At 47.0% G+C, this 17,011-nt stretch overlaps 1 protein-coding gene across 1 annotated transcript in view; it reads left to right on the plus strand.

Annotated features, from left to right (window-relative positions):
- LOC144783757 (D-serine dehydratase-like) overlaps positions 1–17,011 on the plus strand; it is a 667,234-nt gene that overhangs the window by 631,637 nt on the left and 18,586 nt on the right. Inside the window, exon 7 of the mRNA XM_078662446.1 lies at positions 5,487–5,592. Coding sequence (XP_078518572.1) covers positions 5,487–5,592 — 106 coding nt within the window. The remainder of the gene's footprint in view (positions 1–5,486; positions 5,593–17,011) is intronic.

Below are 17,011 nucleotides of genomic sequence, written 5' to 3' on the forward strand. Positions count from 1 at the left end.
CCGCCCTTCAGGCAAGCACAACAGCGCCAGCGCGCCAAAAGGCGGAGCCACGCCCACTGCGAGGCCACGCCCACCGACCACTATAAATGTGTCGACCAACCAAGCGCAGCGGACGAGCGCAGCGGGAGCGCCGTCTGCGCGCCGTCTGCGCGCCGAAGGCGCGCCTAAGGCAAGCCCGTCTGCGCCCGTCCGCGCCAAGACCGCGCCCAGCGCACGACACCCTGCGCAAACCTCGACTGTCATTAGATATCTCCCCGAAGAACTCCATCGGTTACGAGGCGGCAAACACTGCCCCTGTTCACTCGATCTAACAAAGTCTGCGGACAATATCAGCTGTAAAAATTGTAACTGGACGACCGCTAATTTTCCAGCCTCTACACCCACTCCCCTATCGCACACCAAGGCCACACCTACGCTCTTTAAAGGAGGTCTGATTAACGCACGTTCTATGTGCAAGCACAATCAAGACATCCACGACCTCATCCGCGACTCGGACCTGGACTGCCTTCTAATAACCGAAACTTGGTTAACTGAAGACAGCAATCCCGACATCACCGTCTCCCTACCTCAAGGCTATTCATTCTTTAGGCAGGACAGACCAAAAGGCAGAGGAGGAGGTGTCGCCATAATACTCAGGAACACCTTCCCATGCCACACTTTCAACCTTGAACCCCTAAAACACACGGAAGGGCTAGGTTTCTCAATCAAACTAAACGAGCAAACCTCCTTCTCTGGTGGCCTCATCTACCGCCCACCCGGTAGCGCCACCGAATTTCTTGATTCACTGTGCGACTCACTGGGTCACTTTCTTCTCCGATACCCCCACTTCACCTTACTCGGGGATTTCAACTTACATCTCGACTCTAAATCTGATATCCAAGCCATCAATTTCCTCCAAACACTAGAAATGTTTAATCTACAACAACTAGTCTCACAGCCCACTCATCTGCTTGGTCATACCCTTGATGCTGTATGCACCAATCTCTCCTCCCTCGTCACTCTACCCCCACTCCCTCAGATCTGGACTGATCACAGCCTGATCTTGTTTCATATCCACAGTGTGCGTTCCCCTTCCCGTAACAATACAATATCACACGCCCCTAACTCCATCAACTGGAAAAAAGTCCAAGAAAGCTTGACTCTTAAACCTATGGATCAATCCCATACTCCTACTCTGTCCGGAAATGCAGAAACCGACGCAGACCTCTTTTACAATTGGCTCGCGCAGGAAATGACAACCAGAAACCCCCCCAAACGTCAAGGCACTTCTCATAGAAAATCTAAGAGCAATGCCCCCTGGTTCACCCCCGAACTGGCCACCTCCCACCTACTTTGTAGGAAAGCAGAGAGAAAATGGCGTAAGTCCTACGACATTGACGATCGTCTTTTATACACTCAAACAAGAAAAATTTATCTTTCGAATATTAAATCAGCCAAGAAGTCATACTATGTGAACGCCATCAAAGAATCACACCAAAAACAAAAGACCCTATTCTCCATAGTAAAATCTTTCACACACCCCAAAACTCTGCAACCTGAAATACCTCCGTCTCAGGACTTATGCGATAAAATTTCCAACTACTTTGAAGAGAAAATTGTTTCCATCCAAAGCAATTTTCCCCCTTTCTGTACCCCCCCACTCCCCCCTCCCTCTGATTCCCTTCCCGGAAATTTGAGCAGTTTTTCCCCTGTAACTCTCGCACAAACTAGAGAAGTCATCCTAGCCTGTAAATCTGGCTCCCCTTCCGATCCCGGTCCTCCCAAAATCCTTCACCAAATCATCGACGTGATCAACCCAGTAATTAACGACATAGTCAATTCCTCGCTTAACACAGGAATTGTCCCCTCCCGGTGGAAGAAAGGAATCGTCAAGCCTCTGATGAAAAAGGCCAATAAACCACCGTCTGACTTAACTAATCTTCGCCCGATTTCATTACTTCCAGCCTTAGGAAAAATCACCGAGCAATTGGTCTACAGAGAACTCAGACACTACCTGGAAGTAAATAATATACTCCACCCGCAGCAGTCTGGTTTCCGGCCCAAACATTCGACGGAAACAGCACTGATAGAACTATCAGACACGATCAAACTGCTACAAGATCAGCGACAAAATTCAATCCTCATCCTTCTTGACCTGACCGCGGCGTTCGACACCATCTCCCACTCCATCCTCATCAGTAGACTAATGAACATAGGGATCTCAGATCACGCTCTAGCCTGGTTAAAATCATTCTTGGCTGACCGATCTCAGACCGTCGCTCTGGGCCCTTTTCACTCAAAGGAGAAAACGATTCTCTCAGGTGTCCCGCAGGGTTCGATCCTAAGCCCCCTCCTTTTCAACATCTACCTTATTCCCCTTTTGTCCCTGATTGAATCCTTTGGAATCCCTGTAACCTCCTACGCCGATGACACCCAGCTCATCGTGCCTCTGGATGGTAGTTCCACCACCGCAGAACTCAACCTTAAAAACTGCCTAACGAAAGTCTTCCACTGGATGAATGCAAATCACTTGAAGTGTAACTCAAATAAAACTGAGATTCTCCCAATCGGCAAGAATACCCCCTTCTGCCCAGCCCTCTGGTGGCCTGATGACTCTATCGCCCCCCCCCAAACTGTAACTACGGCTAGGAACTTGGGCGTCATCTTTGACTCAGATCTTTCATTCGACCACCATGCTAAGACTGTAGCCGGCAAATGCTTCGGGACAATAAGATCCCTAAGAAAGTTCTTTAATTTCCTCCCTCTCGACGCAAGAAAGAGCGTAACAGTGGCCCTTATAATCTCCCGATTGGATTATTGCAACGGCCTACTGGCTGGGACAAAAAAGAGCACTCTCGCTAAACTCCAGAGCGTGTTAAATACAGCTGCTCGACTTGTACTCAAACTGCCCCGGAGAGCTTCCACCTCCGCAGCTCTTCGCTCCTTACACTGGCTACCTCTCCACAAGAGAATTTTATTTAAGATTCTTATCATCGCCTTCAGATCCTTCAACAATTCCGGGCCAAAATACCTCCTCAAACGCTTTCCCCACTACATCCCCAAGCGATCTCTCCGTTCGGCACAGGACAACCTCATCCTGCCTGCAATATACAATCTGAAGATGAAAGGAGGTAAAACCGTGAGCCACCTAGCCACCAAGGCATGGAACAATTTGCCCAAACACCTTAGGCAAATAACACAAGAAAAACCTTTTAGAAAGGCTCTGAAGACCTGGATCTTCAGCCTTCCCGACGACCTCACTAAAGCAGCCATCTAATCCCGCTCTGTCACCTACCGGCCATCAAGAACACTTAGCGCCAAGATGCTCCCTCCGGAGCGAATGCCGCGCTTTACAAATAACCCCACAAATACAAATACAAATACCGCACGGGGGTGATTGGTCCCAATTGTTGGAATGGGAGGACCTGGGCTTGCAGATGGTAGGTGACCTTTATGTGGATGGGACGCTGGCCCCGTTCCAGACCTTGCAGGAGCAGTTCGGCCTGCCGAGTGGTTCCTTCTTGCTGCATGCGGCCTTGGTCGCGGCTCTGCGGAAGCACTGGGGGGGCGGATTAGCTGAACCGGAGGTGTCGGCGGTGTGCCAATATGTGGTGATGGCTGCGGGCACCGTCAAGGCGGTGACCTGCCTCCACAATAGGATGCTGAACGAGGGTCTGGCTCCGTTGGTCGAGTTGAAGTCGCGCTGGGAGGCCAGCATCGGTAGGCCAATTCCGGACTCTGTTTGGGGTCAGGTGCTACACAGGGCCTGGAAAGAGACAAGGAATGCGAGATTCCAACAGGTGCATTATTTTGTGCTCCATAGGGCATATTTGACCCCGGAGAGGTTACATCGACACTTCCAAGTGCTTGACGCCATGTGCCCGAGATGTTTGGAGCCCGAGGCAGATCTTGACCACATGCTGTGGGGTTGCCCGAGGTTGGGGGACTACTGGTCCGAGGTGGGAGACCTCTTGAATGCTGTCACAGATCGGGAGGTGGACTTTGATATGGCCGCGTGCCTGCTTCTTTGGTTCCCGCACACCAAAAAGACCAAGGTGACGAGTAAATTCATTGGGCTGGGACTGATACTGGCGCAGCGAGAACTCACTTGGCATTGGAAGTCTAAAGAGGGGCCGTCTGCACGGAGGTGGAGGAACGAATTGGTGAAGTGGTCGGGCTGTGAGAGTGTGTCACGAATGCGCCAGGCGACTAGAACGGGTAATGAAAAGAGCTTGGACCTAGCACGGTCATGGGAGATGGTGGTGCAGGCATTGAGGGACCACCTAACTGAAGGCGACGAAACTGATCAGTTATGAACTGGGATTCCGTGTGACCACTTGTTTGTTACAACTTCCTGATAGTTGTCAACCTAGAGCAGGGGGGGATTGGTGATACCCGCGTTAGCAGCAGTTGGGGGGGGGGTTTAGAGTAGGAGTTGTGGGAGGGGGTGGTTTGCCGGCTAGCGGCGACTTCCCGGAACCGGATGGCCCAGGAAAGTAGTCGTGCTGATTTTGTGATATGACATTGAAGTGACCTGGGATTGGATGGGGGGGAGATGGTTGGTTGTTTTGGGATAAAAGCAGATACGAAGTGCTACACTTGACCCGTGTCCCGCATAGGGCATGCACCGAGGTACCTCCAGCGAACTGACTCATTGACACGCCGCCCAGCCTCCGGGATGTGGGCTGATCGGCTGTGTATTGCATTGCTATTGTGCTGTATGATGGGACCCGCTGGTGTATGGGTTGGTATGTTGGTTGTGTTTATTCCTGATTCTGCAATAAAAATATATTAAAAAAAAAAAAAAAAAAAAAGATCCTGGTCCTCCACTCACAAAGATAAAAGTGTGTTGGGGACAATTTAATCACTTGTACTTGTCTAGGGAAATCTCACGACTGGCCTCCCAATGAAGTAATGGAACAAAATGAATCCTCACGTGTTGTTCCACAAAAGCACTCCAGCGGCATTACAACTGTCCTCTAACCCGCAATCGGAAGTTCTCATTTCCAGTGTCCTTCATAAGCTCTCAGGTCCTTCCCATCACATATAACTGACTGCTACCCTTGAGAGGCAATATACAATGCAGTCAATTGTAGCTCACAGAGCTCCAGCCTGATACGCAAATGGCTTTCCGAAATCCTCAATTGTGCTCCATTGTGAGTGATAATGTTGCACTTCAACTCATTGGTCTGCATCTTGTTGACTAATTTGCCCTTTCTGGAACTGAAAGACCAAGTCCAAGCTACCTTGTAATGGAATTGCGAGTAGCTGGCCCATTATCTGCTCTTCTTTTCATCCTCTCTTTCCTGCATACGCCTCTTATCCATCTTTCCCTTTCTTTTCCTCCACTTGTTTGTGGCAGTGGTTCAGGAGCATGTAAATATTTGCCATTCACTGAATTTTCCCTTCATAACTGAGTCCCCCTATGTCCTCCTTCAGATCTTAGGAATTGAAGAGAAGAGTACATGCAGGTGTAGACAATTGACTCTGTCTTTTCTTTCCAACAGGCTTGTGGGAATGTCTCAAGAACACGGACGCATTGAGCCGATCTCGGGGAAGATGGACTTTTCCAAGTTTCCACTTGGAAGCATGCTCAGAATCATTCCTTACCACGTAAGTATTAAGCCATACTTAAGACAACAAGACTCTTCTCTATAAAGTTGGAAGACTGAGTGACTATTACCTGCTTTCAAACCTGGCAAACCAAATTCCTGTCAGTAAATGAATGGTGTCTTATTTTTAAGATGTCAACGTAAGGAGGTAGCATTACAACAAAATCCAGTTTTGCATTTTGGAGGAAGACAATGGTACTTATTCAACAGAACACAGTCCTCAAGTCCCAATGATCCTTAAACGTATAAATGTACATCACAATTTTAGGCTTAGATGACATGGTAGGGCTGTACAATCTGGGTTGAACATAACGGGAAACAGAGGGCCTCTCAGGATATTCTGCAGAGCATGTTTTGTTAAATTTAGCTAGAGTATGGATCAATACTCTGGGCCTCTGTGACACTTGGAGGTCTTGGCATCCTAGATGTTGTCAATTCACACACGTCCACAGCTCACCATACTCAGTCCCGGATCGATCTTATTTTATTGCATGCTCCCGATTGTCAACTACTGATTCAAATGTTGCCACGCGGAATCTCAGATCATTTGCCCCTACTACTTCATCTTGACCGCCGCCACTTTGACTGCGCCCTATGTGGCACCTTAATGCTTGATATTCCATGATAAAACCTTCTCCCAGTCACTGGGTGCTGAACTCCGTGCCTACTTCTACACTAACGGGGTCTGTTACACCTGTTAGTACTCTGTGGGCGACTGGTAAACTGGTGATAGGTGGATTTGCCAAAAGTCATATTAGAGCTCGAGACCTTGATCATTCCTCTCTCATTGCCCAGCTGGAGGCACGCGCCCTACGACTGGAACAACTCTTAGATTTGAATCCCCAAGAGGACATCTCCCGACAACTTGGTCTCATCCGTGATGACATCCATATATACTCGCTTGAGACAGCGAAAACCCTTTGGCAAGCCACAACGGCCAAGATTTATCGTTGGGTGGGACAAAAATGGGAAGCCGCTTTATTAGCTGTCCTCCCACCAACAGGCTAAAATGCAGCCTCCCTCACCGTCCTTCGCTAACTATCGTCCAATATCACACCTCAACTGCGAGGTTAAAATGTTTACCACGGTATTGGTAAACAGACTCAGACAGGGCCTGACTACCCTGGTGTAGCCAGACCAAAGTCGCTTTCTACCATCCTGGAGCAAGCAACATTGTATTAGTGCTTCACATGGTCCTGGCCCACCATCATCAATTGCGGCAGGATCTAGCACTGCTCCTTATTGACTTCGAGAAGGCCTTCGATACGGTGGACTGCAATTATCTTCAGTTTGTGATTGTTCGCAGCTGCTTTGGATCACGCTTTCGGAACATGGTCTGTGTCCTTTACGCCAACCCAACAGCTCGGGTACGTGTCAATGGGGTATTATAAGACCCCTTTCCTATAGAGAGACGGACCAGGCAGGTATGTCCCTGTTGCGCCTACTCTTCACCTCGGCAATAGAACCTTTGGTCCAACTCATATGTACAGACCCCCAGTATTCTGGTTGGCCCTAGCGTGTAGGCCACGAGAACCACATTGCGTTCTTCGCAGATGATATGCTTTTGTATATTGCAAACCCGGCTGTTAGTGGTCCTAGGTGTCTTCAGCTGCTTAAATGCTTTGAAATTGCCTTGGGCCTTCGGATGAACCCTTCTAAATCCATGTTAGTTCGCCTGGCAACGGCTAGGGACTGCTTTGATTGGCAGACAACTATCCATCTCTTCCAACTTCGTTTTAAACACTTGGGCATAGGGTCGCTTTGCACTGGATCTCACTAGGGCCCTTAATCTTCTACCTTTGGTCCGGAAATTTAAGGCACACTTCGCCAAATGGCAGGCCCTTCCATTTAATTTTTATAGGGCACATTGCACTGTACAAGATGATGATTCTTCCAAGATTTCTTTATATTTTTCTGAATTTACCTCTTAACTTGCCCCGGATGTGGTTTTGGGCATTGGATGGAACTGCAAGGAAAATTATGTGGCGGTGTTCTAGTTCACGCCTGTCCTTCACACACTGTCAATGGGGCCCTTTGATGATGGCCTGGGAATGTCTAATCTTTATCTTTATTACCTGTCCTCACATTTTGTCATCCATGACTGGTTCAATGGAGGTTGGTCAAATCCTGCCTACCGCTTAGAACTTTCATTGCTGGGTTTCCCTCTCTTGCAAGCGATGCTTTATGGATCCCCGATTTCTACTTCCATGCCTTTGGTGACTAGAGTGGTGTTTCTTGCGTAGAGGGCCGCACTAAGACACGTGCAATGGGGGGTGAAACTTACGCAACAAACTCCTCTCTGCCATGGTGCCTGGTTGGGAGAGATGCCGGTGCTCTGTGGTTTCCGATCCTGGGACATTATTGGTATCACATGACTGGGTGATGTGTGGCACACACCCAGTTTTATAAGTACCTTCAACTCTGACATGCTCTCCGCGTTCATACCCAGTCACTTGAGGCCCTCCCAGAATCTGGGAAGTGAAACATCTAATCGGACACATAGGCAGATGGGGACTCTCCCAGATTTATCATAATCTTGTAATCAATTGTCCTGATTCCCTGGACCATGTTAGAGCCCGTTGGGAAAGTTGGTTGGGCCCCATGGTTGATGAGGACTGGCGAAACATACTGATGGCCCCTCATATACTTACTATCTCCTCCCGCTTAAGGCTGGTCCATACATATTATTTATACTTTGCATACCTTTCTCCAATCCGCCTATGTCAAGCAGGTACCCATCCTTTTTCCGCTTGCCCTTGTGTACAAACCGACCCAGCGGATTTTTAAAATATGGTGTGGACCAGTCAAATGATGTATCAGTGCTGCACCGGGAGTTGTCAGATGTCGTTGGGTGGGATGTCCCCCTTCCTCCTTCGCTGATTCTCCTTGGTGTTTTTGAGGGCTCAGGTGGCACCAGGATGGAAAAAGCGGTCCTGGGCACAGCCCTTCTGGTTGCAAAGAGCGACATCAATGCACAATGGATGTGGCCTACACCCCGACCCTCTTGTGTTGGGAGAATGGGCCTGGATTGGTATGCACAGCAAGAGCATGTGGTCTTCGAGGCCAGGAGTTACCCCAGAAGCATGGACGGGTGTGGGGAAATGGTTGTGTCCATTTTTGTAAGAATGCTATTGCTATACCTTATAAAACATCACCTATGCTTTATGTGATATGCTATTTGAGTGTTCTTGCCTTGTATAATCAGGATGCTTTATCATATGCTGTGCTATATGTGTGCCATGTGTTCATCTTCGCCACGTTCGGTGGATCAAATTTAATAAAGTCTGTTTATCAAAAAAAAATTAGATAGACTACAAGCAATTGGCTGTGCTCAGATGAAGCGTCAAGGGAACATGGCAAGGGAAGACAAAAGGGAAGAGCCTTCCAGTACTCCATGCCTCATTTTTCCAAAGAGACTTGAGCAGGAACCCTCTGTGACCTCTTTAGTCCCTCTTGTAGGAGGCTGGATATCTAATGTTGCAAAGATGCAGTCAAGCTCTTACGTTGTATATTTATAACCGCACATTCATCACCTTGTGAATGTTTCGAGGTACCAAACTGGATCCAAAATTATTTCTAAGCAACCGCTTCTGCATGCCAGAAAGTGGTGCCATCTGACTCCTCGTCGACCCAATACTACCTCCGAAAGTGACTGGACAGAGCAATGTATATGCACCATCCCTGTGAAATGGATTCAGATCCGTTGTTTTCACATCCTTCAGCACAAGTCTGAAGCTCCACTCCCAAATTTGTATGTTTTCTCAGATGCCAAAATTGCATTTTCTCAGTGTACAAGTGAATTGCCTCCTCCACAAACCACAGGCTTCAAATCCTGCTGCCACTGCAGGAAGTAGATATTGGTCACAGATCTACAAGGTTTGAGTATGGTGACTAGATTTGGGGTACGACTCGCATTTGTGTAACAAAGGGACCCTGCTCTCAAAGGCAATCAGGGAGCAGAAGGTAAAGTTATATGTTGCTGAAACAAGAAACAAAGTAAGTCGCCAGCTCACTCTCGAGTGTCATCAGTCCCCATGGAGCCGCGAGGGACACCAGTCAGGCTTTTGCTAGCCAGTCATGCTCTGGCGCTGACTGACCCCATTGGTCTGCCATCTAGCTCCTTGCGTATACTAGTCAATGCCTCCACTCTGCTGTTGGATACCTTGTCGATTCCAACATCCCTGTCGACACACACTACAGCAGCACCAGCACCAGATCCAATAACATCCATTTCTGGTCCAGAACTGGCATTAGCCTACACCAAGTTTATTTCCTATTATGAAATTACAAAGGTGCATAGCCACGCTTTGTATGAACCCCATCCTCTTCTTTGACCATGATATAATGGAGGCTGGAAGCCTTGTTTACATCAGATTGTAATGGCATTCAAGAACTACAAAATGTTCTGCATGATGAAAATGACAATGAGGAACTTCCTCCTCCCTACTTGATGCTGGCTGATATGTAGATCTGCAGAATGCCAATGGCCTAGACACCCTCCAGAAACAAAATTGTTCCCCATCAATAGGGCCCTTCCCTGACGACCTTCAACTACATACTGTTGCAACTAAAGCAACTCTGTTGATGGAAATCCAGTAGCTTGAGCCTACTGCATCAGAGATCTTACTGCCATTTACACCTTAACGGCAACATGGAATAAGCTGTTTTCTGGCCCCCCTATCCGGTGGCAAGGCATAATGGGCCTGTCCCCGGATACCCACTTTTATGATCTTGCCAGCCATCACTGATTAATTCAGGAACCCCCTTATCCAGAGAATCCAAAACTGGCAGGGTGCAGCAAGATATGTTTTGTGGGCTGGTGACATGAATGACTGTGTGGGTTGAGCCATGGGCACCAGTGTTGTGACTAGAGGACATGCCTAGATACGAACCACAGGATTATCTGGTAACATGCAAGCATCTCTTATGAATATGCCATTTGATGGTTCAAAGCTTTTTGATAAAAGTCTCACTTCGTTGTGGAGCATTTTAATTTCAGCTGCTTTATGGCCAGCTAATTTCTTTCGCTTTCACTATCCCTTCAGTTCCACCACCAGTACTGAAATTTTAGTAGGGACTCTAGGAGTCTAACTTACTGTAAAATGTATCCTCCCTACCGGTGCAACAGGTAGCAACAGCTCAAAAGGATGCGGTGGTGATGGGCTGTGGTCACCACTAAGGATAGCAATCTTCTCCCACTTCAACTGCCACGGATGTGGCCTGACTACTTTGATTACCCCTCCCAAGGTCATTCACAACCGATATCAGGCAGAATCTGATTTTCTTGTCCAGCTCGTGTGTTCCTACTTCGGATCAGTGGATGCTACAAATTTCCCAACAAGGCTACGCCCACCCCTTCACATTCTCTCTCTCTCTTATAGTACCCCTGTTTCCGTTCAGAAGGCAGGAAGCAGAAAGTGGGATGGAGTGCTACTTCTGCAATTTTTTGGTGACCAAAAGATTTGGTGGTTTAAGACCAAATCTGCAACTTGCTGCCGAAGGACAAGTTCAAGATGTTGACTTCAGGGAGATCCTGGCTACCTGAATAATTTACCTGGATTTGCATGATGCATGCTTTCATGTGCAGGTCCTGCAGTCTGACAGACATTCCCTTTCGTGAGTGATGCGGTTGGAGGAATACAAAATTGCCATTCTACCATTTGGTCTCACCTCAGGCCTACAAGTGTTTATGAAGGAGATGGAGATTGTCAATGCCCATCTTAGAAGGTAGGGGATACTTGTTTCCCTGTATCTCAATGACTGGTTGCTAAAGCTGGCTGCCATATCAGTCGCAGACCCCCTGCAAATGACTGTTACCTTCCTGTCATCTGTGAGGTTCGCAATCAATGGGCTGAAGTCCCCCTGCAACCTAAACAGATGATCCCCTTCATTGGTGCCATCCTGGACTTGATGGCGTTCAAGGACATTCCACCCCCGCAGATAGTCCAAGATATTCAGGATATCATTCCGTAGTTTCAGAGTCATTTCTTGGTACCTGAATGGATGGTTCTGGGGCTGTTTGGCCTGGTGTCTTCAAGCATCCATTGGCACATGTGGGCTTTGCAGTGGGTGCAGCATTGGGGTTGACATTGGGCATGTGCCCCTCAAAGAAAGTTGCCTCGGACCATCTTTGGTGACTGTTGAACACTAACCTAACTTGCGTCAGGCCGATTCCCTACTCCATCCGGAGCTTACAATAGTGATGAATGCATCATCTCTGAATTGGAGTGGGCATCTGGGAGAGGTGGATATGCAAGCGTTCTTGTCCCAAGTGGATGAGTAACTCCATACCAACCTGCTGGTGCTTTGCACTTTTCCTCCCATCCATCACGAGGACAAGAGAAAGCCTGTTCAGGTTTTAACAGACAACACAACTGCCATGTTGTAGTGCTACAATAAGGGTAGTGTATGGCTGCGGATCCAATTCCAGGAGGTATTACGTCTGAGGAATAGCTGGGCTGTCTAGTGCTATCTGACGGTAAACCATTTATCAAGATTGCTTAATACCAGGATGGACACGCTCAGCAAAAGACAACTTACTGACTGCTTGGTCCTACAGGACTACCAGTTTTAAGTCCCCTCTTCAGACCCTCCAACTTTTGGCAAGTACTGCTTTGGGATCTGTTTACAACTTATGTAAATTGGGGTTAGGAGTATCCATGAGAAGAACAAGTTATACTTTTTCTGGTAGATACTCTGTTTAACCACAGATGCCTTACCCCCTCCCTCATCCCCATTCTTTGGAGAGGATCTCTGTGATTCTAAAACGATTCCAAGTTAAATGAGTGTCATCTTCAGTCAGTCTCTGATGATCTGCATGTGAGTTGCAGAAACATCTCAAGATAAACTGAATTCATCACTTAGGGGTGGTGCCTTTATATGCCATGGACTCAGATAGTGCCACCAGCTGGCGCACAGGACCAGTTCCTTTGAAAAAATGCGGATCCAGTCTGTGGCCTGGGGACATTAATAAGGTGAGGAATCTGCTGTAGGTAGAGCATCCACCGGAATCAGTGCTATGTAAATGTAAATGTATGTGTCTTGTAAAGCGCACTGCTGCCCTGAGGCGTCGTGGCGCTGTAGACCGCTGGGGAACCCATCCTGGCTATCCCTGTGAGATGGTCCCTACTGGGTATCTCCATGGTGAAACCAGGCATCCCCGGCGAATGTGGGGGGCCGTTGTAGAGATGAGGCAAGCTAATGCCCAGAGTTGCCGAGTGTGATCCCTGGTTAGAGTAGGCACCGAGGCGAGAATTATCGAGTCCGCTGACCCTGCCGCGTCGGGAATTGAACCCTGGTCCCGGGCCGTTCTCTGCTTCCGGGTCTGCCGCCTCTAACCAGTGAGCCACACCACTCCACTATCAAAGGTAAATTAATTTGTGTATCTGTGTTATCCACATGTGCTGCAAAGCATTGAATGCTGTCATTGGCTTGGAAGTAAGTCTTGTATATATCTCAGTCCATGCTTAATTTGTAAAAGAATGAGTACAGGTGCCTAAAGTTCTGCTCAGAAGTTGACTGGCGTAATAAATGCCCATGCGCCGAATGCCAAGGCTGCTAGTCTTGAATCCATCACATGCACTTTAATCCACTATCAGACACTCCCTGGCCCTTTATCTCACTCTTTCAGGTTCCTGGTTTCTTCTGTTGTGATGGTTTTCTCATCTTTCTCTTCCTTAGTCTTTACTATGTGTGTGTTTTTCCCTCTCTTGCTCTCTGTAAATATCTGATGTGGAAAAATAAGCGCCCGGCCCCAAAAGTAGTGCTGGTTGCCTCCACCGGCAACCACCGGCTCAAATTAAGCACTGATCTCAGTTATTTCATTCAGATGACTCATCACCAGAACAAAATCAAAAGACTCATCTATTACCACAGCAGAGGTTTAAACATGGGATAATTTGGGTGCACAACTACAATACACCTTATTTTGTTGGTGATGTAAAAGTAGTGAATGGCGAGCAAGTTGCTTCAATAATCGGAAGTGAGGAGGCCAATGCCAAGGTAGTCAAGTCCAGCAGGTCATTATCCGGTCCTGAACCACCCCGCAGTGTTTGGAAATCACAAGCAGGTCACAGAGAATTTGCCTGTTGACAGACTCTGATCTACAGTGAATTCTTACAAGCTGTAACAATGCTTGCCTGTGCGCATGCACACATTTGTATATCACTCAGTCCCCAACATAACGCACCATATCTAGTGGGATTTCAACTATGAAAGTTGAGAACATCCTATTAAGTACAAGGAGTGTGGCATAGACACTTGGTCTCCTGCATGCATAAAGCCCTCAAGACAGACAGAACTAAGAAGGAGCTGATAGCCAGAACAGCACGTTGTGACAAACCAGGGAGCAGCTCAGGGACAGTGAATGGAGGATGACGTGCCTTAATAAAGGGGGTCTCGGGTAATAACATGTTCAAATTAAGTCTTTTCAATTATGTGCACTGTACCTAGCTTACTCCGATTAAACTCACACACAGTTGCTCTTGCTTTTGTATTAGTTCATTGCTTCTGCACACAGTACCAAAGATAAAAAATATAATAAATAAACATTGTAAAAAGTGTGAGCAGTAGGATAGATGGGATCTCTAAGCCGTTTGAACCTACATTTTTGCAATCTGTAGCCAAAAGCATAACATAACATCTTGTGTGCCGTGCAAAATGCACTTAAGGTCCCCGTTGATGCCTTGCCCTGTTTACAAAGTCCTTTTTCCTGTAAGTATGACTTAATCCATACCTTCTGGATAAACACTATGTGAATTGAACCTGAAGAACTTCCTAACACCATCTCACAAACTACCAAGGACCTCAAGTTGAGCAGGACTCAGTGGTTTGTGCTGGTGCTTGCAGATGGTGTAGACTGACCAATGGCGCTGGCATGTAAGAGGGTGGGGAGGTGGGTGAAAAAATAATCCCACTTATCTTGTATGCACAATGTCCTCCTCCTCGCTCGGGTCTCCAGACAGGAAGTCTCCAGGAAACTGTAGTAACCAATCCTGGCACTGCTCTCATGCTGCATGAGAGCAACACCAGGATTGGAGAAGCAGCCTCTCTTGCCGCTCCCAAGGGCACTGGAGCTCTATGCTGTCTCTAACCCAGCTGTCTAGCCCAGCTGCCGGCCGAAAAGACATGGGCACTTTAAACCCAAGTGCGTTGCTTATCACTGCTTTCTGCTGCTGCCTGACTGGCAGCAGTAGAAAGCAGAAAGTCCCACTGCATGTCCTGACACTTGGCTCAGGACAGGGTTTTGGTGAAAAAAAATGGCAACTTATTTTCTAGAAAAGGGGACTTTTTGTAGTGGAGCCATGCTCCTCTGCCTTAACGAAGGAGCCGGCCCTGGGAATGACACTCAATCATCTGAATTTGACCCAGTGCAAGAGAGACTAAGGCAGAAAAGGGATATACAGGGCACGTGAGTGAGATAACAGAATGAGGTATAGGATGAGAGGAGAGGATGTAGCCTTACGGCTAGTGCGGTGGACCTTGGACCTGGGGAACCGGGTTCGAGTCTCGGCAACGTCGCTTAACATCCTGCGATTCTGAGCGAATCACTAAATTTCCTCGTGCCTAACAAAGATGAATGTGTTCATCTGTAACGAAACTGGTGCTCGTGTAAAGAGCTCTGATACACGATATCTCGGGTCTAGTTAGCACTATATAGAACTCTAAAAAAATAAATAAACGTGGAATCAGTGCTAAATAGCCTTATAATTCAGCAATCCCAGTTTTCTGCAGTGGGCCTGTGTACTTTGTATACACACCCACCCACCCATATATATATATACATAAATACATACACAGTGTTTTGGGACCTCCCGTTTTTCTTGTCTGTCGCTTGATGGTACACCCCAAATCTTTCAGCGGCAGTCGCCACTGGGTACTTTTAGTTAGGTCTGCTGTTTCATAGAAAAAGTTTTTCTTTTGTTGCTAATGGCTGTGGCTCTGTTTGGCGAAATCTCTCGAAACTTTCCAAAAAGGTACTATTTTTTGACTAGTTTGTGCATGAAAACCTTTGGGGTGATCCGTCAAGCGGCGTTCGAGAAAAAAGGGTGGTCCAAAAATGCAAAATTCCAATGCAGTTTACATAGATTTCTTTAAGACGGGCTACAGCAAAAACTGCTGAACGGAATGACACCAAATTTGGCAGGAAGCTAGATCTTGGTCCACTAATTGTGCTTTAAGGTTGAAAAATTATTGCATATCTGGATGGTTGGGTCCGCAAGAGTCTCAAAAAACTCTTGCGGGAGTGGTAGTTTAAGAATAGAGCAGTCTGATTGGCCCAGAGAGCTTTATTTCCCTTGTGTCATCTCAGAGCAAGTGCTCTGATTGGCTGCCAGCAACATGAGAATTTTTTTTGCCGGCAGGCATTACAGGAGTCAGTCCCTTGTCCTATAGTTAGAAAAAAATTATAATCTAAAGGGACAGAGTAGGGATATCCTGACCTCCTTGGCTCCAAGGGGGGAACCCAGAGGAACCTCCCAAGATGAATCAGCAAAAGATACCTCGATCCTACGGGACTCCCGCGTGAATGAGAAAATAAAATGGTGGTGGGCCACATTAATTAGTTATAGACCTTGAGAAGCTTACCCCCGGAGCCAAAATCATAAAACGGGGGGTGTGTGGCTCTCCAAGCCTCAAGCAGCCCAGGGACCTAAACCCTCCCCTGGGATGATTTTTTTTTAATAAAGGGGTTGGGGGTCTGTAGGAAGGTGGAGTATTATGTGCTGATGCTGGTTAGGCTTCACTGTGTAATACTGTCACAAACACTAAAGATGGTCCTTGGATTCACATTAATAAATCCTTAGCCCAGTCCTCGTAGTGTGACAAAAAGCAGTCAGGCTTTAATAGAGGAACATGTGTTAAGCATTTCAGATTACCAGTATGAACAATAAATAATTAACAGTTCAGTTCAAGAAGTCTTTATTCGATTAGTTCATCATAAAAGACATAAAATACATTTATACATAAAAAACAGTTAAAACAAGTATTAAAGCATTGACATACTAATCAGCTTCTTGCATAAATATACAAAATTTACAGAGACGTTCAAAAGCAACCAAAGTTAAACAGAATACAGGTCACCCTATAAAAGTCACATCATTTAAGACCCCATTAGATTGCTTTTAATGAGCCTACTTCTAAGCAACCAGGCCCACCCCAAAAATTTAGCAACACCCACGACAATCAGAGGGTCCAAGTTAGTCTTTAGCATTCTGTTTGCTTCCCCAGCAGATCTAGTGCCTAGATTTCGGCAAACCGGCCTAAGCCATTTGGCTCTTGGGGCAGAGTATAGTGGACACACATATAAAAAATGATTCAAGTTTTCCCCAATACCTTGACACTTGGGACAAAACCCCGTCCTTTCTGCACCCCACTTTTTGGTAAAGTCCCCAAGGGGAAGTGAACCGCATCTAAATTGAAAA

The sequence above is a fragment of the Lissotriton helveticus genome, chromosome 10, assembly GCF_964261635.1.
Source record: "Lissotriton helveticus chromosome 10, aLisHel1.1, whole genome shotgun sequence".
NCBI lineage: Eukaryota > Metazoa > Chordata > Amphibia > Caudata > Salamandridae > Lissotriton > Lissotriton helveticus.